The following is a 20,691-nucleotide window of genomic DNA, read 5'->3' on the forward strand; positions in this document are numbered from 1 at the left end:
TCTTTACTGCTGAGCCACCTGGGAAGCCCCTCTCCTCTGCAGTAGGATCTCACGGAGTCTTTCAAAAAAAAAGTAATTTCTCCCCAAATCATCTGCCAGGATAATATATTTCAAGGCTCTGATACTGAGTGCCACTCTTCATTCTGACATCTGGATTCTTTTTAAGAAGTACCCAGGAACTCTTATGGGCTTACCTTGTGGCTCAGCTGGTAAACAATCTGACTGCAATGAGGGAGACCTGGGTTCGATCCCTGGGTTGGGAAGATCCCCTGGAAAAGGGAAAGGCTACCCACTCTAGTATTCTGGCCTGGAGAATTCCATTTGACTGTATAGTCCATGTGGTCACAAAGAGTCAGATACGACTGAGCGAGTTTCACTTTCAGAACTCATAATTTCCTTCCTTCTCTTCCTCCTTCCTTCCCTCTCTTCCTTCCTTTTTTTGTTCTTTTTTAAACCATTCCCCTTCTGATTTTTTTTCTATTTTATTTAACTTTTTTTTTTAATATATTCTGGAGAACACAACCATCTCATCCTCCTGCTAGAACTTTTTATAAATGTATTTTCAAATGTTTCCTTATTTTCATTTGGGAATCTCCAAACTTAGACTGCCTCTGTCCATTCATCACATTCATTCTGATGCTTACGTTAAAATATCATTCATCATTTCCCTCTTCTTTGTCATTTCTAGCACACACACCTGCTTGCTTCTGCAGTTTGAATCTTCTATTTGTATTCTTCTTCCTCCCTCTCTCAGTACTGTTTTTTAATTTCTAAATAACCTCAGTTGAATTGTGCTTCTTTTTTCTACTATGATCAGACTCTGCTGCTGCTGCTGCTAAGTCGCTTCAGTCGTGTCCGACTCTGTGTGACCCCAGAGACGGCAGCCCACCAGGCTCCCCTGTCCCTGGGATTCTCCAGGCAAGAACACTGCAGTGGGCTGCCATTTCCTTCTCCAATGCATGAAAGTAAAAAGTGAAAGTGAAGTCGCTCAGTTGTGACCCCATAGACTGCAGCCTACCAGGCTCCTCTGTCCATGGGATTTTCCAGGCTCTAAAGGTATTAAAAAAAACCTGTTTGAGGTATATCTTCCTGGCATATCCCCACAAAGTAATATTAATAACTCTGAAGGACAAAGAATAACTCCATGTACTTAAAAGTAAGAGGCATCATTCCTGGCAGGATTTATATTCTGACATTCTACCATCTTGCACAGAATTTAGGAAGAGGTTTAAGTCATTCTTGGGCCTTTCACCATCCAATCTGCAGAAGAAGACTTGCCTCTTATGCCTCAGGTATCCACAGGGGAGCTGTCTATTTGAGGACCGGACAGGAAAGCAAGATGTCAAAGGGAGCTCTGACCACATGTCTCTAATGAGAAGAACGATAGGAACATGGCAGCCACTGCCACAGATTACGTATTTTGGAGAAATCAGCTCATTCATGAGTATCTACCTTGAGTTTCTATAAAGGTAAGAGTTGTCTCTGGCAAGCTGTTGCATTTTGATGCTCGCACTGTGGGACCACCATATGGGGAGCTATTGAAAGTCAAGACACTCCCTATCCAATGCGAGTCTTAGCAGCGTGACCAGGCGAAAGCAATGGTGCTTTCTGAAGTGTTGGGGGGACTGGAGAGCTGCCTTGTCAGGCTGGGGCGTGGAAAGCAGGCCAGAGACTCCAGCACTGACTTTCCTGTCCTCAAGTAAGAGAGGAGCAAGCTCCTGGAGGCAGAAAAGGTGGGCTACAGTCCATGGGGTCGCAGAGAGTTGAACACAAGTTAGCGGCTGAACAACAACAAAGTAAGAGGGCTGGAATTTGGAGGGAAGGAAGGAGAGAGAATAGAAGATTCCCCGGGAAAGTAACAGAACTCTACTAGCCATATGAAATGGTTATAGTAAAACGAAATGCTATTGATGGCTATTCATATTCTGATAGAATAATCTGTTTTTCTGCCCACCCACCATCCTTGAAAAAAAAAAAAAGTGAAAGTAAAAGTGTTAGTCACTCAGTTGTGTTCAATTCTTTGCGATCTGTCCAGACCCTCCAGGCTCCTCTGTCCATGGAATTCTCCAGGCCAGAACACTGGAGTGGGTAGCCATTTCCTTCTTCAGGGGATCTTCCCTACCTGGGCATCAAACCTGGGTCTCCTGCATTGCAGGCAGATTCTTTACCATCTGAGAGACCACGGAAGCTTCTATCATTCTTACCCGGAGATAGAACTTTTCTGCCACTAGTAAGCAACTTTCTCTCTCTCTCTCTCTCTCTTTCTCTCTCTTTGTGTGCATGTGTTGTCTGTAAAGTTCTTTGAGTTGTGCTCTACAAATTTGCTCAGACTAGACGATGATGCATTTAACTTTTCATTCAAATCAAATCAACCTCTTCATCTTCTCCTTTTTTAGTTGTTTAATGTGTTAAACACAGCTTATTTAACTTATATGCAGAGTACATCATGAGAAATGCTGGGCTGGAAGAAGCACAAGCTGGAATCAAGATTTCCAGGAGAAATATCAATAACCTCAGATATGCAGATGACACCACCTTTATGGCAGAAAATGAAGAGGAACTAAAAAGCCTCTTGATGAAGTGAAAGAGGAGAGTGAAAAAGTTGGCTTAAAGCTCAACATTCAGAAAACGAAGATCATGGCATCTGGTCCCATCACTTCATGGGAAATAGATGGGGAAACAGTGGAAACAGTGTCAGACTTTATTTTTGGGGGCTCCAAAATCACTGCAGATGGTGACTGCAGCCATGAAATTAAAAGACGCTTACTCCTTGGAAGGAAGGTTATGACCAACCTAGATAGCATATTCAAAAGCAGAGACATTACTTTGCCAACAAAGATCCGTCTAGTCAAGGCTATGGTTTTTCCAGTGGTCATGTATGGATGTGAGAGTTGGACTGTGAAGAAAGCTGAGCACCGAAGAATTGATGCTTTTGAACTGTGGTGTTGGAGAAGACTCTTGAGAGTCCCTTGAACTGCAAGGAGATCCAGCCAGTCCATTTTGAAGGAGATCAGCCCTGGGATTTCTTTGGAAGGAATGATGCTAAAGCTGAAACTCCAGTACTTTGGCCACCTCATGCGAAGAGTTGACTCATTGGAAAAGACTCTGATGCTGGGAGGGATTGGGGGCAGGAGGAGAAGGGGACGACAGAGGATGAGATGGCTGGATGGCATCGCTGACTCGATGGACGTGAGTCTGAGTGAACTCCGGGAGTTGGTGATGGACAGGAAGGCCTGGCGTGCTGGGATTCATGGGGTCTCAAAGAGTTGGACATGACTGAGGGACTGAACTGAACTGAACTGAATGTGTTAAATGAAACTACTTAGCAACTTTCTGGCTAATTCACCATTTTTGTCACCAAATGTAGACAATGTATCTATTATGGCACAGCTCCCACATGTCATAGAATTTCAACTATAGTCCTTATTTTAAATGTTCTGTTTTACTGTCCTCATCTAATGGTAATGGTAATAATATCCTTAATCACCAGATTGTGTGTCTTAAGTTGGTGTTTAGTGTGAAAAATATTGTCTGTATACATATAACCCATGCTTAAGTTCAAGGAATCCTCTAGCTTGGGTTATAAGGCACCCAGGTTACAATCTTAGGGTGTAACAAAGCTGGTACTGAGGTTCCTTCTCAGAAGATGAGAAAAATTAGGTTAGGGACAAGGAATACAAATTATATAAGATAAGCAGAGAAGCCACAGGAGGTCTTCTATCAGGTCCAGTTTCCCCTTGGAGAGGGAAGTCTAGAGATAGCAGAGCTTCATGCTAATAAGAATAAACAAAGCGGGAACGAGGCCAATTCACAGCTGATAAATTTTGAGGAAAGAGAGAAACCGCCTTAGCCGATAAGGACACTAAAGAGTCGATCAGCCCCTAAATTACTCTGCAGGCTCTGCAGACTGGGCCCTGCAGTTTGCTTCTCTCTGCCAGAGGTGTAACCTCCTCAGTGTAATCTCTTAGAACACGAGGGTGAAACATCTGATCTAGGAGGAAGGCAAGCTAGCCTTCTTCCCAGGGGCAGGGGCTTCCTGGGAGGGAGGGGAAACCTGCTGTATGGGTGTGCAGAGGACTGATGCTACGGTTTCTACAACAGCACCCGGGGCACAGGGAGGCGAGAGAGGCAACTGTGTATTATCAGGCAGAAAAAGCTTCGAGGGCCGAGGACCAAACACCTACACCCATCAGGACAGACAGCAGAGTGCAGAATTTGTGGCTAAAGTTTCTTGACAGTCCACGTTAAAGGAGCACAGGGAAAAGAGTAAACAGTTAGGCAGGAACGAAAGAGTGGACAGATAGCTGGGAATGAACGGGGAGAACTGCAACTCGTAGTCAGGAAGATGAGAAACAAGTAACATTTGGTTTGAGAATGACTCTGTGTGTTGTTGTTGTTGTTGTTGTGTGTGTGTGTGTGTGTGTGTGTGTGTGTGTGTGTGTGTTGGGGGCAAGGAGGAGAGCTGAGACTTGGTTCTGACCACCCCGCTTCCTAGAGAACAGTACAGGGCAGGCCTTGTTTTACTGTGCTTCCCTTTACTGTGGGGAAGATGTTGCATTTTTCACAATTCCAAGATGTGTGGCAACTCGAAGTGGAGCAAGCCCAACGTGCCATTTTCCCAACACCACTTGCTTACCATGTGTCTCTGTCTCATGTTTTAGTAATTCTTGCAATATTTCAAGGGTTTTCATTATTATTATATTTCTGATGGTGCTCTGTGACCTTTCATGTTACTACTACAACTTGCTTAAGGTGCAGATGACGGTTAACATTTTTTAGCAATAAAGTATTTTTATATTAAGGTATATATGTTGTTTTTAGACACAATGCTACCACACACTTTAACAGGCTACCGTATAGGGTAATTTAACAGTATCCAATAGGCATAACTTTTATATGCACTGGGAACCCACACCCCCCACATTCACATGACTTGCTTTTTCATGACATTTGCTTTACTGTGGGCATCTGTCTGATGTTATGTCTGCTCTATTTGGAAAGGAAAGGGCCAATTCAACCTTCTCTGACAACCTTTTATGAAGTCCACCTAGTTAAGGTGAGCACTTTGAAAGCGAAAGAAGGAAAACTGGATAATGAGAGCTGCTCCTTACAATGTAACATAGCCCTGGCAATTCACAAACATTCTTTCAATGCTTCCACAAACTCCTTTATGCCTATTTTACATGTGAAACACGTCAAGTTTAACACAGTCAGGATCTTGTCTACGGTCATATCAGCACTACGAGGTGGAGTCATGCATGTGTGCTCAGTACTACGTCATGCCTGACTCTTTGCGACCCCATGGACTGTAGTCCACCAGGCTCCTGTGTCCATGGGATTTTCCAGACAAGAATACTGGAGTGTGTTGCCATTTCCTGGTGGAGTGAAGACCTGACTCCAAACCTGCACTCGTAACCATCACCAAACTGCCTACGTGGACACTCCCAGAAGGGCAGGCTCAATGAAGGTGGAGGAAGGGAAACACACACAGGGCAGGTCACACGTGGAGCAGGTGACCAGAGAGGTCTAGACAGAAACTACAATAATTCCTTCTGAAAAACTCAGTCCAGTGAACAGCTCCATCGCTGGAGACGCAGACACTCACTTTCACTCTCTATTCTCTGAGATCAAAACATACCAGCACAGAGGATGGGCACAACGGGAAAAAAATAATTATTTCTTCACTCTGGGCTTACATGGGGTGGAATATCATAATCCTTTTCACAGGCTGTAAAGTTAAGGATAAAAAGACCCTGGAAGTACAGCTTCAAGGGGATTGCTTTCTCTTCCTGGCCTTTCAACAGAAGAGCTTGGGAACTACCTTGCATCTTTTGGACTGTTCCATTATTAACATACTGCTCTTGAGCTCCCAGTTCACAGGGCCCTAAAAACTGCATCAAGGAGAATCATCACCTGGAGATTAGGACAAGAAATGGAGAATAATGTACATTATACAGTAGCTTGGTTACCTTGCCTTTTCCCTGAATGATAATAATCTTGCATTTGTTTCAGGGAAAACAGGGAGCAAAATCATGCCATCAGCACTCATACATTTTTCAATCAATCTAACCTGTGGGGATCAAATTTTTTTTTTGGCAACAGATAACCATGGATCCACGGGAACTTATAAACTGCGTTCTGGCACAGGCTCGCTTTCCGCTCCGCATCTCTTACCTCCCTCATTGTCCTTGCTGTCAGTACAGAGGGTCTCCATGGCTACGTCGCATCCTGCTCCTCGCCACCCAGGCTGGCAAACACAGTGCCAGCCGTTTTGGTCCAGCGTGCACCTTCCATTGCTGTTGCACAGACCGGGGCATCCCTCTGTCAAAAGAGACAAAGAAGGACAACACAAGTGATTTGAGTATTTAATGTTTTTGCACTTCAAATAAACAGATGAGGGACACTTAGTGGGAACAGGCCTTTCGAAACAGCACAAATACTGTAATTGCACATGGATAGAAAGAGCAACGTAATCTAAGGAATCTGATTCTTATCCAAGTGGCATCTTTGATTGGCCTGACCCTTGAGACACCACTTACCTGTGCAGGACAGAAATGTTTGCAATGACCCACTAAAATTGCTGCAGGCCAGACAAAATTAACTTAAATTTTTTTTCCTTTACCAAAGCAACAAGGTTGATCATTAAAGTGTGAAAAAAGCGTCACAGCGAGATCATTTCAGAAGCCCTAGAATAGATTTTTAGTCTGCTGTAAACATTACTGGTCATTGGTTAGGACACGTCTTCTTAAAAGTGCCTTGTTGCTTTCAAAAATTCCCTCTAAATTTAAAAGCATGAACGCGTGGGTACGTGGCTATGAAGGACGTTCAAAAGAGAACGTTAATTTCATCTGGCCTCAGAGTTGCCATATATTCATGTGAAATTACAGTGCATTAAATAATTGCACAAAGTATAGGCCAGTGTCAATGACTATACTTTATGCCGAGAGTACATTCCTTTTCACAGAATAAGCAAAGCCCAGGAAATAGTGAAGCAGCTTAGCATCTATTCTAACAAACATTAGGATTCAGGCTGCATACGGATGGGACGGGACTGACAGGATTTCCAACTAAATGTAATAGCTGTGCATATCTGATTACTCAGGACGGACGAAATGAAATACCATAAGGACCACAGTAAAACATCGAGAGACTGAACAAAAACACGGTAGTGACGTGCTTCAAGACAGAGCGCAAAAGAGTGATAGTTTGTGACAATCTCCCTAGAGCTTTTATGCTGTTACCTTTATATCCTATCTTGTCTGCTTTTATGGGCAAGGAGGGAAAATTTGGGAAACAATGAAAATAATTTAATATATCCGAAATCTATAATTGTTTCAGTCTAACATGACATTAAAAAAAAAAAAAAAAAAAACAAATTCTGCCACTTCCTACGGATGGTAACTGGCATGCAGCCAACATGATCTGTTTATGAGCATGACACTAGGGTAGGTTCTGGTGCTCTTCTCTATGAGTGTGACATGGCACTGACAGAAACGAGGGTATAAACGCTCTAAGATGGCAAGGATAATGGGCTCTTAACCAGATCTCTTTGGAAAGAATTGATTTATAATTTGGTATAAAGTATATATGTATATTAGTTAACGTCTGCTCTAGCAGTTGGGGGTTTGTTCTAGCTTCTTATAACTAGAATGCTTGTTTCGGTGACCAAATTTAAGGGAACCATCTCTTTAAGGATGTTTCTTTTAGGTCTGTATTAAAAGAATTATTCATATAACTGGCTTTCCCTCCTTCACTGTGGAACTTGAAAAGATCTCAAAGAGACTTTCTGTCTCTTCAGATTAGAGTTAACAGAAAGAAGACTGTTTTGACAGTCCCTTGCGGCAGGGTATGATGAAATTAGACTTACGGACGCCATCAAGTCAGGAGAATATTAATTTTGCTGCTTCTTTTCTTTCAGACAATTACCGTCTGTTTTTATGGATTATTCAATGCCTAAAAGGTAAATTTTCCTTATGGATGTCTCTGTTTTGTTTTTAATCAAAAAAAAAAAAAAAAGGTTTAATTGCCCCAGTGACCAAGGGGCGCAGCAGTTGACTGTGTGCACACAGGAAGTTATTACATGAAAGCCTGGGTACTGCCATGAATAATTTCATATTCCAATGAAAAGCACAAACAAGGAATTAAAAAAGGTAATCTGAGGAGCGAGGGAAAGGGACTCTTTTCTGAAAGATATGGTTTTCACTTATTTCTATGATAACTGAAGACAAAGAATCTGCTGTTTTCTGCTGAGCAGAGTTATCATTTTTGTTCTCTAGAATGCATAGTATTTTGTAGTTTTTTTTTTTTTTAAAGAAAATCACAAAACATAAATTATGAGATCACATATATTTTGAAACACTGAGATAAAGCCAAAGAAGTTTCCATATGAGGATAAATGAGATTTCTCTCAACATATGTTAACCAGAATCTTCTTTAGATTGACAATTTCTTATTCTGTGATAAGAGTGAGCGTTCGTGATTCTTTGATTTAGAATTTAAAGCTCATGAGCTGAATTGCCAACAATGAAGATCTTAAAACCAAAAAAAAAAAAAAAAAAGAAACCCAAAAAAACTCCATAAACAAAAAACAGCAAATATACTGTTATCTTCAGTTTTTGGTTCCAGTGAAGACTAATGCTTTTACATAGGAATGAAATCTGTGATAACCCAAAATTATAAAAATGAGACACAGACACTGAAGTCTCAATACTTTAAATCCAAAGGATTTCACATAATGTAGGCCTGATTTATCATTTACAAAAATATGCAGGAAAACAATCTATTTTCATACCTACTACAAGCTAAACATGGTTATATAGAGATATATATGGAGATATGTCAACAAAGAGCAAGTATACAGTACCTTTAACTATCTTATCCAAATAGTGAGCTTGAGAAATTAAAAAGGAAAAAAGAACAGACAGACATTTCAGAAGTGTCACATGGGACAAGGAAATTTTCAGAATTTACATGCAAATTGAGCAGCTGCAGCTGACATCAGACATCACACGACAGAGATGCACTTCATATCTTCTACAAATGCAGTATATTCCCATTTTAGCAAATGTAGTCACGATTCCAGGAAATATTCAGCACTTTAAGGGAAAGTGTGCAGGTAAACTAACACTTCCTTTTGCAGATAATTTGGGACGGACCCACTCTGATTCTTCCTAACATTATACCTTCATAACTAAGTAGAACGAATGGAATCAATTTTTGTCATTAGAGAAATTTTGGAAATTTATAAAACCATGAGATTTACAAATATCAAACTTTTGGAGGGGGTGAGAAAGTAATTGTCTTTCAGTTTGTTTTGAACAAAGTAGTTTCATAAGGGTTAAATGGTGGAAGGGCAGAAAGAACACACAGCAGCCCTGGGGGAACCCTGATACATTTTCAGATGCTTTCTTTAATCTGTGACATACACCCGCAGAAATTCTACTTCATTCACCTTGTCTCGAGTCGTTTGCATATTTACAAAAGATCAAACTTTAATTGTTAATAATAAAACAAAAAAGCAAATGTAATATAGTATTATGAAAAAGGCATGCATTAAATTCTATATGATTTACCCAGCAGCCCTTGACTACTTGTCGGATGGACAATGATGTAACCCGTATGTAGCCCATTAGGAAATACAGACTGTTCTAAGATCTTGTTTCCTTTCAGGATTCATACAGGAATAGGCTCTGTTTCTCACAAAAGCTTTGCAGGAAGAGTCAGGATGAAGACTGAAGTCTCTTACTGTACCTGTCCATTTAATCTTTCATGAGGTTACAATTAGCCTACACCTTTCCTCTTGAACAGAAGCATAAAAATCCCTCTCTCTTCACTCAACAGAGAGACCTAATATATTCTTAATAAGCCTCAGATCTTCTTGCTTTGTCAAAATTCATGCATCTTTAATGATCTAAAATTGCTTTTCAAAGACGCTTATGTTGATTATTTTTCATTACTGACATATGCAAGTGGTCGCGGAACTCTTAACAGAATGATTTAAACTATAACTTTCAGTTGAGCGACTAAAGCCTGGCAGTTCTGTCACGTGCATAAACAAAACCATAAATGGTTCAGACCCATCTGCACCGTTTATATGAAAGGATGCTTCGCTTTGCCACAGGATTCCATTAGAGGCTTCTGAACTGCATTTAAAAATAAGCATGTTTATAGCTAATTGACAATATATTGTGGGGGAAGTGAAGGTGGGGTTCGGGAAACAGTGTCAGGCACTAACCTGCAATTATAATTTCATAAAATAATTGTTTTTCAAGCATTAAAATAAAACTGTATTACTGTATAACATCATTCATATAATTTCTTAATAATTCCTTCCAAGCATTATATAATCCAGTAGAGTCCCATGAGTGCTCATTTGATATGGAGGATACACAAAGTGCCTTAAAACATTCTGGAGTTTCTGGTTCAGCCAGGTTCTAGGGAATTATTAGTATCACTTATCAGAGTTGGAGAATAAGCTTTTGGCTTTTACATCAGGTCCACTTCAATTAACACACACCAATAAGGAATTAATCCTGATCTGGATTAGAAGTTCTAAAGGAAGAATAAATCAGAATCCAGCCAATCCTATTACTTTCACAAACAATCAATTATGCAAAACAAGGAATTACAGGTAAAGGAAGGTTTGTTATTGGACCAAGAGAATGTCAAAAGTGGAGCTGAAATTAGAAAACAGATTTAAAGTACACAGCAGGTCAAATTTTACATGAAGACTTAAATATTAAAAATGTTTAAGACACATTTTACAAACCGACCATAAGAAAAGTATCTGCACTGAGGAAAAAATACCAAGATTTGTCATTTGCATTTTATATCATAGGGAATAGTTGTTAGGCTGATAGCTTAAAACTAAGAGAGGAAGGAGGTAAAAAAATAACAACCACTTTCTACATTTTGGCCTTGAAGAGTAAAATTTCCAACAGTACCACAAGAGCCTGGCTCTAAATAATGAAGTTAAAAGAAGATGTCCATATATGAGGTTCAAAGAATTATTAAAAGTAATAATTGCAACAATGAAAACATCATTATATAAGTCAATACAGGAAATTATCAGAAAAATGCAGGCATGTTGTAAAAAGCCATTAGGAACAATAATCATAAAAAATAATACAGTATATTTAAAAATTAATACACCTAATAATTGCTGAACTGCACATTAAGTTGCAAAAAAAAAAATCACTTTGAAAATGAGTAAGTATATTCTGACACTGAAGGAAAGTTGTTCCTGTTAGATCTACTAAGAAGTTTTAAATTTGTTTTATAGAAGAAAACTCTATTTATAAATATGAGTGCTTGACATATAAAATGGAGCCCTTGGAAAAAAACTGTTCCCTGGTAAAATGTTGTATTCATAAAACACTTTCCCTCGAGTTTTGATTATTTATCTTTTTTTTTTTTTAACATTTCACATCATTTATTAATGCAGGACACATTAGATCCAAAATCTGCATTTTCTAAGCATACTGTGTTTGGATCTTTTGGATTCTTCTGCAGGTTTAGGTTATTTATATTTATCTTTTAAGAAGACCAAATGGGGCATAAGTGGATGAGTATTACCATATTTTCCATAAGACAGTGGTTTTTAATCTTTTCACGGTCTCAGTTCTCTGAGAAAAGTGCTGGGAGTTACGGATTCTCCATAATCTCTGGTTTCTCTCCCTGCCCCCTGAAAAAATGCACAAGTGCTCACAAAGTGCTGCTTATGACTTGAGCATTTCTGGAGCCCTGGTCTCATAACTGGCAAATTATGAATACCTGGCTGATGTATTAATGATGCCCGAATTTCTAGCTCTAAGCACTTCATCATTCTCTCATTCAATCTCCACCACAACCCTAGGATGTAAATACAGCTGATACAGTAAATACAGATGAAGAAAGGAAGAGTGAGCAGTCTGTGTGAGGTCACAGGCTAGCCGGCCAGGTTGCCTGGCTCTGCAAGGTGCTCTTAACCACTGTCTCAATGCCTCTTCTTAGACATTTCAGTTCAGTCACTCAGTCGTGTCTGACTCTTTGCGACCTCATGGACCTCAGCACATCAGGCCTCCCTGTCCATCACCAACTCCCGGAGTTTACTCAAACTCATGTCCATTGAGTCCGTAATGCCATCCAGCCATCTCATCCTCTGTCATCCCCTTTTCCTCCCGGCTTCAATCTTTCCTAGCATCAGAGTCTTTTCTAATGAGTTGGCTCTTTGCATCAGGTGGCCAAAGTATTAGAGCTTCAGCTTCAGCATCAGTCCTTCCAATGAATATTCAGGATTGATTTCCTTTAGGATTGACTGGTTTGATCTCCCTGCAGTCTTAGACATTTATAAACTAACAAAAATTTTTTCTTCAGTAGAAGAAATGGATGAAAGAAGCTCAGAAGTACTGTGCAATCTTTCCGGACCTCACGTGAATCTCAGCAGATAATTGTTTCCCAAAGTCACAGGGTGGTACTCCCATGTTTTTGACATCTATGTGGCTTACTTGGCAAAGTGCACAAAACAGGTGAAAGTGAAAGTGTTAGTTGCTTAGTCGTGTCCGACTCTTTGTGACCCCATGGACTGTAGCCTGCCAGGATCCTCTGTCCATGGACTTCTCCAGGCAAAAATACTGGAATGGGTAGCTATTCCCTTCTCCTGACCCAGGGATCAAACTCAGGTCTCCTGCATCGCATTGCAGGCAGAGTCTTTACCATCTGAGCCACCAGGGAAGAATGCAGGTGAGTGCTGGACATTTAAAAATGGAGCCCTTGATCTCCAGATGCCTTGGCTCATCATGGTCTAAACTGTCTCTCTTTCAAAATCCATTCAGATACACAGTCATCCCAGAATATAACAAATGAAACCACCGCTCTGGTTTCAAACCCATGCATGGGTAGTCCTTGTCTACTTACTGGTACAGGTGGGCAAGGGCTCAGTGAAATCTGAGACTTTGGAGAAAGGTGTGCTCAGCAAAAGAATTGTTATTATACGATTAGCTCATAAACCTCCAGCATCACCAAATCAAATGATTAGCACACTCCCCTTGAGGCGCTTCTTTTTAAAAAGAATGCTTTCTCTTTTCAAGGTCCCTGTTTACCATATTTCTCCCTTTACTTTTGGGGAGGTGGGGTGGGGTTGAACACAAAATGATTTGCTCTTGTCTGTACCACTTAGCAAAGGACATGGATTCCACAGACCCCTGGGAAGAAGCCTGCTCTCAGTCTTGTACCATTTTGCATTCCCAACATGGAGAGTAAGGGAGAACAGCACCTTTTAAGAAATTCTGCCTACATGTTGTTGCCCCATTTGCTTATCTGTCAAAATTATGTGGACTTCCCTGGTAGTCCAGTGGTTAAGACTCTGTGCTTCCCATGAGGGAGCGTGGGTTCGATCCTTGGTTGGGGAACTAAGATCTTACACGCTGCATGGTGTGGCCCCTCGCAAAAATATAAAAAATCATGGGCAGACCTCCTCCCTCCATTTCCTCTAGCTAACTGATTGTTCTTATCTCCCCTTCGAATATGTCTCATGGATGAAGTCTAGGAGTACAAACAGCAGGCTAAATGTAAAAGGAGAAGAGAAAATATCCAGAGATCAATTCATGTCAGTTCAGACAGTCCAGGAAATCATAAGGCTTTAATGATACATAGACATATGCGAACTGATCTGTAAACCTTTCCCATTAGAAATACAAACTCTATGGCCATGCTAATCACTGTACTCCCATTGCTCATAAGGGATTCTTAATATCCGCTGAGTAAAATGATTAAATGTCCTTATTATGGTATTCCTACTCTGTCCTACATGTGTCTGCAGCTTTTGAAGAAATTCTCTGAATAATACAAAGACTACCTTTTGTGAAAGAAGCATATGTGAACAATATCTCATTTTACATCCTTCCCCTCTCCTTCATCCATCTGCTCCTCTCCCCTTGCCCAATCCATCCATCCTAATTGTGTACAGCACTATTAACAATCACTAGCCTTGGCTGACTGTTCCTATGTGCTGAAAACTATGCTAAGCATTTAACACGAATTGGCTCATTTAATTTTCACCACCTCTTTATTATCTTCCCTATTTCTCAAATGAGGAAACTGAGACACGGGAAATTAAATAACTTCCTCCAGGTCAAAATGCTAGCAAGTGGCCAAAATTTCCAAGTCCATAACACTTAACAAAGAAGCTCTATGTAGAACTCGGCATACGGAGAACCGTGTACCTGGGTAAGGCAGACCATAAGCACATCTGTTTTTGGATTATCAGTGAACTCACTTGAATGAACAAATAAGATGAAAAAAATGTGGAAATCCTCAATTCAACATCGACAATCAAAAGGAGAAATGGGCAAGTTAGATTAAAATCCAAACAACTTGAAATGTTCATTTGTGAACATAGTCTCATACGTGAGGGTACTTTATGTAGTTAAGACACCTTTATAATGAGAACTGTTATAACCTGTTCTAAAAATCCCAAGTTTGGGCAACCGACTGGCAGGTTATTAAAACTGAGAGATAAACCAGGGAAAATGAAAACAAATGAGTTTGAAAAATTAAAGAACAGAAGCAGTTCGGTGGATGCCTGCTGTATAAAAAAAAAGCAGCTGAGTGATAGCTGCAAAGAAGACTGCTCTTTTAAAAAAGACGTCAGCGGAGTGTACGTGCCTGTTTGTGGGGGAACTGGGATATCTGGAGGTCTTCCTGGAATAAGATTGATTCCAACTTTGTTTTCCCCTCACCATCAAACTGATTCTTCAAAACACAGGGAAGAAACAAAGGGAAACCAAGTTGCTGATATATCTCTATTAGGCAGTTCACAAGGGAAAAATACACAGAGTGTGTGTATTTGTATTTGTTGCTGATGTGTGTAGTTATGATCCATTCAGTGTTTCTGCTGTCAACCATGTGCCCAGTTGGAGCATATTAAACAAGACAGTATTTTCACTGGGCTATTGAATTCACTCCTGTGGATAGCCTAGGTATAGGGAAAGAACACAGAATCTAGAATGCTGGAACTATTTCTCAGCTTAATTACAACACTAAAGGCTTAGAAGCCCATCTCTGAAAGAGGGTAATTCAATCAATGAATCCATAATAAAACACAGACATATCCTTTACTATGGTGAATACTGCAAAGGCCTCGGAGTCAAGGACAGATGTTTATCTAGCATTGTGTGTTTTGCAATACTTAAAAAATAGTCTTAAACAGTAATTCACATTAGTATGTCATTAAAAGTTGTACGTAGGTATCATTCTTTTAGATTACTCATATACCAGTTTCTGTAGGATGCCAGAAAAGCTACAGTTTGCAAATAAGTACATATTAAATCCATTTATTCCAATCAGCAACTGTTTAAATCAGCGTGCAACCTGCATACCCATTGATTTGATGTTCCTTAATTGGTACCCACCGCACTCTTTTATTACTGATTACCCCGTCATAAAGAATTACAACACTGACATAATTTTAAACACTGCAAAACAATTTACTCAGGCTCCTTAAAAACACGTGTTCCCTCACCATTGAACTCTCATTCTAAGATTGCGATAAAACATTGCAAATACTTTATTCTATTTAGGAGCATCAATTAGTTTGAATTTTAACAACTAGCAAAGTGAGTTTCAACAACTAGGTTGTGCCAGTAGAGAAAAACAGTTTGTGCGTGTGTGAGCACATACATGTGAGCACACACACACGTGCACGTGTTCTTGAAAGAGCTTTTGCTCCTCTAAAATTGGCTGCATATTTCTGAAAACCTGCTTTAAGTAAATTGTCTTTGAAAGTTTGCATATTTCATTCTTTTTATAGATTGGAAACTTGGTGAAACAATTACCTGTACAATACAGTGCTTCTTGCACGCACCTACCTAAGCAAAACACCGTTCTTCAGTTAGGAACACTATTTATGCCAAGACATTCCAAGAAAGTGAAATGATATTTTTCCTGATTTAAGTCTGCCCAGGAAAAAAAAAAATCTAGATTCTATGGAAAAGGTGCTTTGAGATAAACCAAAATTTTCAAGTCAGCACTGCTGAAAAAGTGCCAAGACAAGCTGCAGAATTTTGTACAGACAACTGGGAGAATACTATTTGGTATCTTCCTTCAGTTTAGAGCTTCATGTCTTACCGTAGAGTACATCTACACAACGGAAGTCACAGAGAAGCAGGCACAGCACAGACAGCGCCGCTCATGCTGGCACCGCACCGACTACGAGAGACATGACTGCTGCTTGGCGTGTGATTCGGGATTTCTGGTGCAGTCTTTACACACGGCATGATTTCATCTACTGGACCACATACATAAACATGGAGTAACACATGTCTCCTTCAGATTTTTACTCCTTGTTTGACTTCAGTGAATGAAATAAGCAAACCCACATTTCCTTATGATTTCCTAGATTTAAAAAAATCAGGTATATTTTAGTACCTTGATTTGGAAACTAAGCTATGCAGAAAGGTTCTTCATGTTAATATATGAAAATTAGAATACAAATGTATTGTACACTAAATAAATATTTGGATCTCTAACATCCTGTCACAATTAACTTGGTTATTGCAATTACCAGGTGTTAGTCACTCTGTGCCTCTTTGTTACCCCATGGGCTGTAGCCCACCAGGCTCCTCTGTCCATGGGATCCTCCAGGCAAGAATACTGGAGTGGGTTGCCATTTCCTTCTCCAGGGGATCTTACCAACCCAGGGATCAAACTTGGGTCTCCTGCATTGCAGGTAGATTCTTTTTTTTTTTTAATTTAAATTTATTTATTTTAATTGGAGGCTAATTACTTTACAATATTGTATTGGTTTTGCCATATATCAAGATGCATCCGCCACGGGTGTACACGTGTTCCCCATCCTGAACCCCCCTCCCACCTCCCTCCCTATACCATCCCTCTGGGTCATCCCAGTGCACCAGCCCCAAGCATCCTGTATCCTGCATCGAACCTGGACTGGCGATTCACTTCTTATATGATATTATACATGCTTCAATGCCATTCTCCCAAATCATCCCCCGCTCCCTCTCCCATAGAGTCCAAAAGACTGTTCTATACATCTGTGTCTCTTTTGCTGTTCTTTACCATCTCAGCCACCAGGGAAGCTCTTACTGTAATTACCAAAGTGATGTCTTGCTGGTAGTTCCAAGTCTTGTGGCAGGAAAACCAAGAAAATCATCTACTGATTTGGTCAATATCAATGAGTTTTAATTTCTTATCTACCATTATTACTTTTGCCTACTATAAAATTTAATATTTAAGAAAATTTATAAAGTGTAAATGAGTATGTAAAATAACTAGGTCTTTCTCTTGTCAATTTTTAAAACTATGTCAGGAAAAAAACAAAGCTGGATAATCCGTTTAATTTGCTGAAGATAAACAAACTTATTTGGAGAAAACTGTGGATAAATGGCTCTTTTCAAATGTGATTTACAGGGAGCGTATTTTTTCTTCATCTGTAGCTGTGACAGAGTGTGCACAGATTTTACCACTTGTACTTTGGGTATTAAACTTTTCTGAGACCTTTTTCATGAGCTGATACTGGTTACACAAGTCATCTATTCACTCTGTATGAGTGTTTTTCAGTGGTCAAAGTCTATACATAGTATTCAGTCTACTGAAAAATAGGAAATAAATTTAACTTTTAAAAGGAAGTGTGTAGAGGGAGTTCCCTGGTGGTCCTCTGGTTGAGACTGCCTTCCAATGAAGGGGCCTCGCTCCCCAGTCAGGGAGCTACTCCAAAACATAAAACAGACGCAATACTGTAACAAATTCAATACAGACTTAAAAATACTAAAACCTTAAAAAAAGGAAGAGTGCTGTGTTTTCAGTAAATAGTTTACAACTTTCTTAAATCCTCTACAGTATAAATTGATTTTACCTAAAGTGTTTTTTTTTGTTGCAGGGATTGTTATTTTTATTTTGGCAAGCTATGGATCCTATTACCAGTTATAATTTTCTGAATAGAAAGTGACATTTTATTATTAACACATTACTGACATTGTTATCACTGCATCTGTTTCTATGACAATTCAATCTTATGTGATAGGTACATAGATAATAATGTATCTTTATCACAAAAAAAAGTTCACTTTCACCTATTCTGCTATATAACATACAAGGTAAAACAAACAGTAATTTAGGAGACAGCATAGTCTAGTGCTTAAGAGGATGGGCTTGGGAATGCTTCGTGTGGATTTGGGTTCTGGTTCTATTACTTACTAGCTGCGCATCCACAGAAAAGTTTTAGAACCTCTCTGAGCCTGGGTTTTGTCCATGGAGATTTGAATAGCTTCTACTTAATAAGATAAGATAATGTACACTGAGAACTTTACACTGTGCCTTATTGCTGCTGCTACTGCTAAGTTGCTTCAGTCGCGTCCAACTCTGTGCGACCCCATAGATGGCAGCCCACCAGGCTCCCCCGTCCCTGGGATTCTCCAGGCAAGAACACTGGAGTGGGTTGCCATTTCCTTCTCCAATGCATGAAGGTGAAAAGCGAAAGTGAGGTCGCTCAGTCGTGTCCGACTCTTAGCGACCCCATGGACTGCAGCCCTCCAGGCTCCTCCGTCCGTGGGATTTTCCAGGCAACAGTACTGGAGTTCGGGGTGCCATTGCCTTCTCCGACACTGTGCCTTAGCACACAGTAAACACTTGATACGTAATAGGTACTATTAGTCAATCTTTTAACTAAAGAATATAAAAAGGACAAAATTATGAAGTGACTGGTATCTTTTAAGAGACACCAGAAAGAAAGGAACCTGACTTTAAGCAAAGCACCTCAGGACCGCCAATGATCTATTTTCATAAACCAGGAAGTCTACTCTGCCCCAATAATGTCAGGATCGGATCGGCTGCTGCATGTTCCACCTCCTCATGACATACTCCCTTTAATGGGACCATCCTCCATATGAACAGGCTAGATCCCAAAGTGCAGACAACCCTACTTTTATATTAACAAGTTTTCTTACTGTCTCACATAACCCTCAGATGGTACAGATGCACAGTTCCTAACCAAATTCCAAATCAGCTTTTTGGAATAAAGAACACATCACCACTTGTCCTTATATATTTTGTGTTCCCTCATTAGTGACTTGAGCAACGTACATTAATATTTTCTACAGGGCTATAAATCTTCGTATAATCTGCTCATAAATTCGGAAATGCAAGTCACTTTTACGGTAACTATTTGGGAAGTAAGACATCTAGATATTCTATTTTACATGCATATCACAATCCCCAGACTACAATTTTGCTGAAAAATTTTCATTCTGTTCTTCATTATGGGATGTACTGAGCAGGCCTGACAGACTATACCTGGCTAACTTTTGAAACAGAATGATCTGAGTTTGTGTATCACCATTCCTACAAACAGGAGGAAATTCACTGTCACTTGGCTGAGAAAAGCGTTCCCAATAGCTTGTGGTAGTTATCATGGGCGCTATGCTGGTACACCCAATTGAAATGGCCCGTCTAGACTTTTACTATGTGGCTTGAACCTACACTGGTCACAGATCAGAGAATAAAGCTTTTGGCGGCATGAAAGAGTTAGGGTATGTGCAGTAACCACATGGAGAGTTTTCTCTTTGCTTTTTATGATTTTTTTTTTTTTTATGTATGGTGAGTTTTTTCCCCTGCATATGCCAATGTATTTGGAGTGGGTTTCTCGCATGCATAATAATCACTACTGGGGACTCATCTTAAAAGCCAAGAGCGGAAGTGTATGTGAAAAGCATTATTTTACACTTCATTGTTCATGTGGGGACTAATTAATGAATACCTAACGCCATTAATTCACAATTAGATCACTTATGTTTTACCGCATGCTTTTCTGTGCATATATATATAAATATTAATTTTGGATAGAACGATAATCATTCAGCTTCATAACAATTAAACAGCTGTAACCTGTCTCGTGTGTTAAGTCATGGAGCTACAGGCAAGCTCCAGAAGCAGATGGTCTTACCCACCCATGCTTAATGTTACAGACTTTTTAAAAAAAGAGGTGTTGACAAATCAGAACAAGGAGGCATAGTTTTAATGCAAATCGGCCCATTTGCAATGGAGATTACCCTAAAAACTAATTTGGTGTATAGGAAAAAAATTAAGCTCTGTTTTAAAGGAAGACATTATATTCCATTTGGATATAACAGATTCCCCACCAACATAATTATTTACTAATTTCATTCAACCAACAGCGTTTAATGGAAAAGCAGCTGGCAAAGTATTCATATTTATGGACCTCCTCTGACTGCTCCTTAATTTATCCAAGGCACATGTCTGTTAAACCCCAGAAATAATAGCCATATTTCAGGCAGCTGTTTTCCAGCACCACTAAAGAGTACTCAAAGAAGAGAGGGTCAATGAACCCATCATGAAGAAGAGCAATAGAAAAAAACTGGCTCGAGTCACACGGTAATCTGTGAAAATAATACGTTAAATATGAAAAGGGAGAAAGGCCATGGCTTTTGCACCGACTAACACCGTAACTGAACTTGTATTTGAAAACCAGGTAGGTGGAAAAGGAATGGTTTCAAGACAAAAAGAGGCTATTTTCAATTTGTCACATTCAAGAAACGACAGAGAGAAATTCCATCATTCAAAGGACACTGAGGTATCATTGCAGGAAGAAATAATCACGTCCCTTAAAATTGTGGGCTTAATGTTTCCACCCTTACATGACACTAAATGCAAAGTTCTGATTTTTTGTTTACTCCATTA

General features: G+C 39.8%; 1 protein-coding gene across 3 annotated transcripts in view; it reads right to left on the reverse strand.

Annotated features, from left to right (window-relative positions):
• TENM3 (teneurin transmembrane protein 3) overlaps nt 1–20,691 on the reverse strand; it is a 532,144-nt gene that overhangs the window by 82,650 nt on the left and 428,803 nt on the right. For all 3 annotated transcript variants that reach the window (XM_055567454.1, XM_055567455.1, XM_055567456.1), the window contains one exon: nt 6,175–6,321. In XM_055567454.1, the coding sequence (XP_055423429.1) occupies nt 6,175–6,321 (147 nt within the window). The remainder of the gene's footprint in view (nt 1–6,174; nt 6,322–20,691) is intronic.

The sequence above is a fragment of the Bubalus kerabau genome, chromosome 2 (genome assembly GCF_029407905.1).
Source record: "Bubalus kerabau isolate K-KA32 ecotype Philippines breed swamp buffalo chromosome 2, PCC_UOA_SB_1v2, whole genome shotgun sequence".
NCBI classification, from domain to species: Eukaryota; Metazoa; Chordata; class Mammalia; order Artiodactyla; family Bovidae; genus Bubalus; species Bubalus kerabau.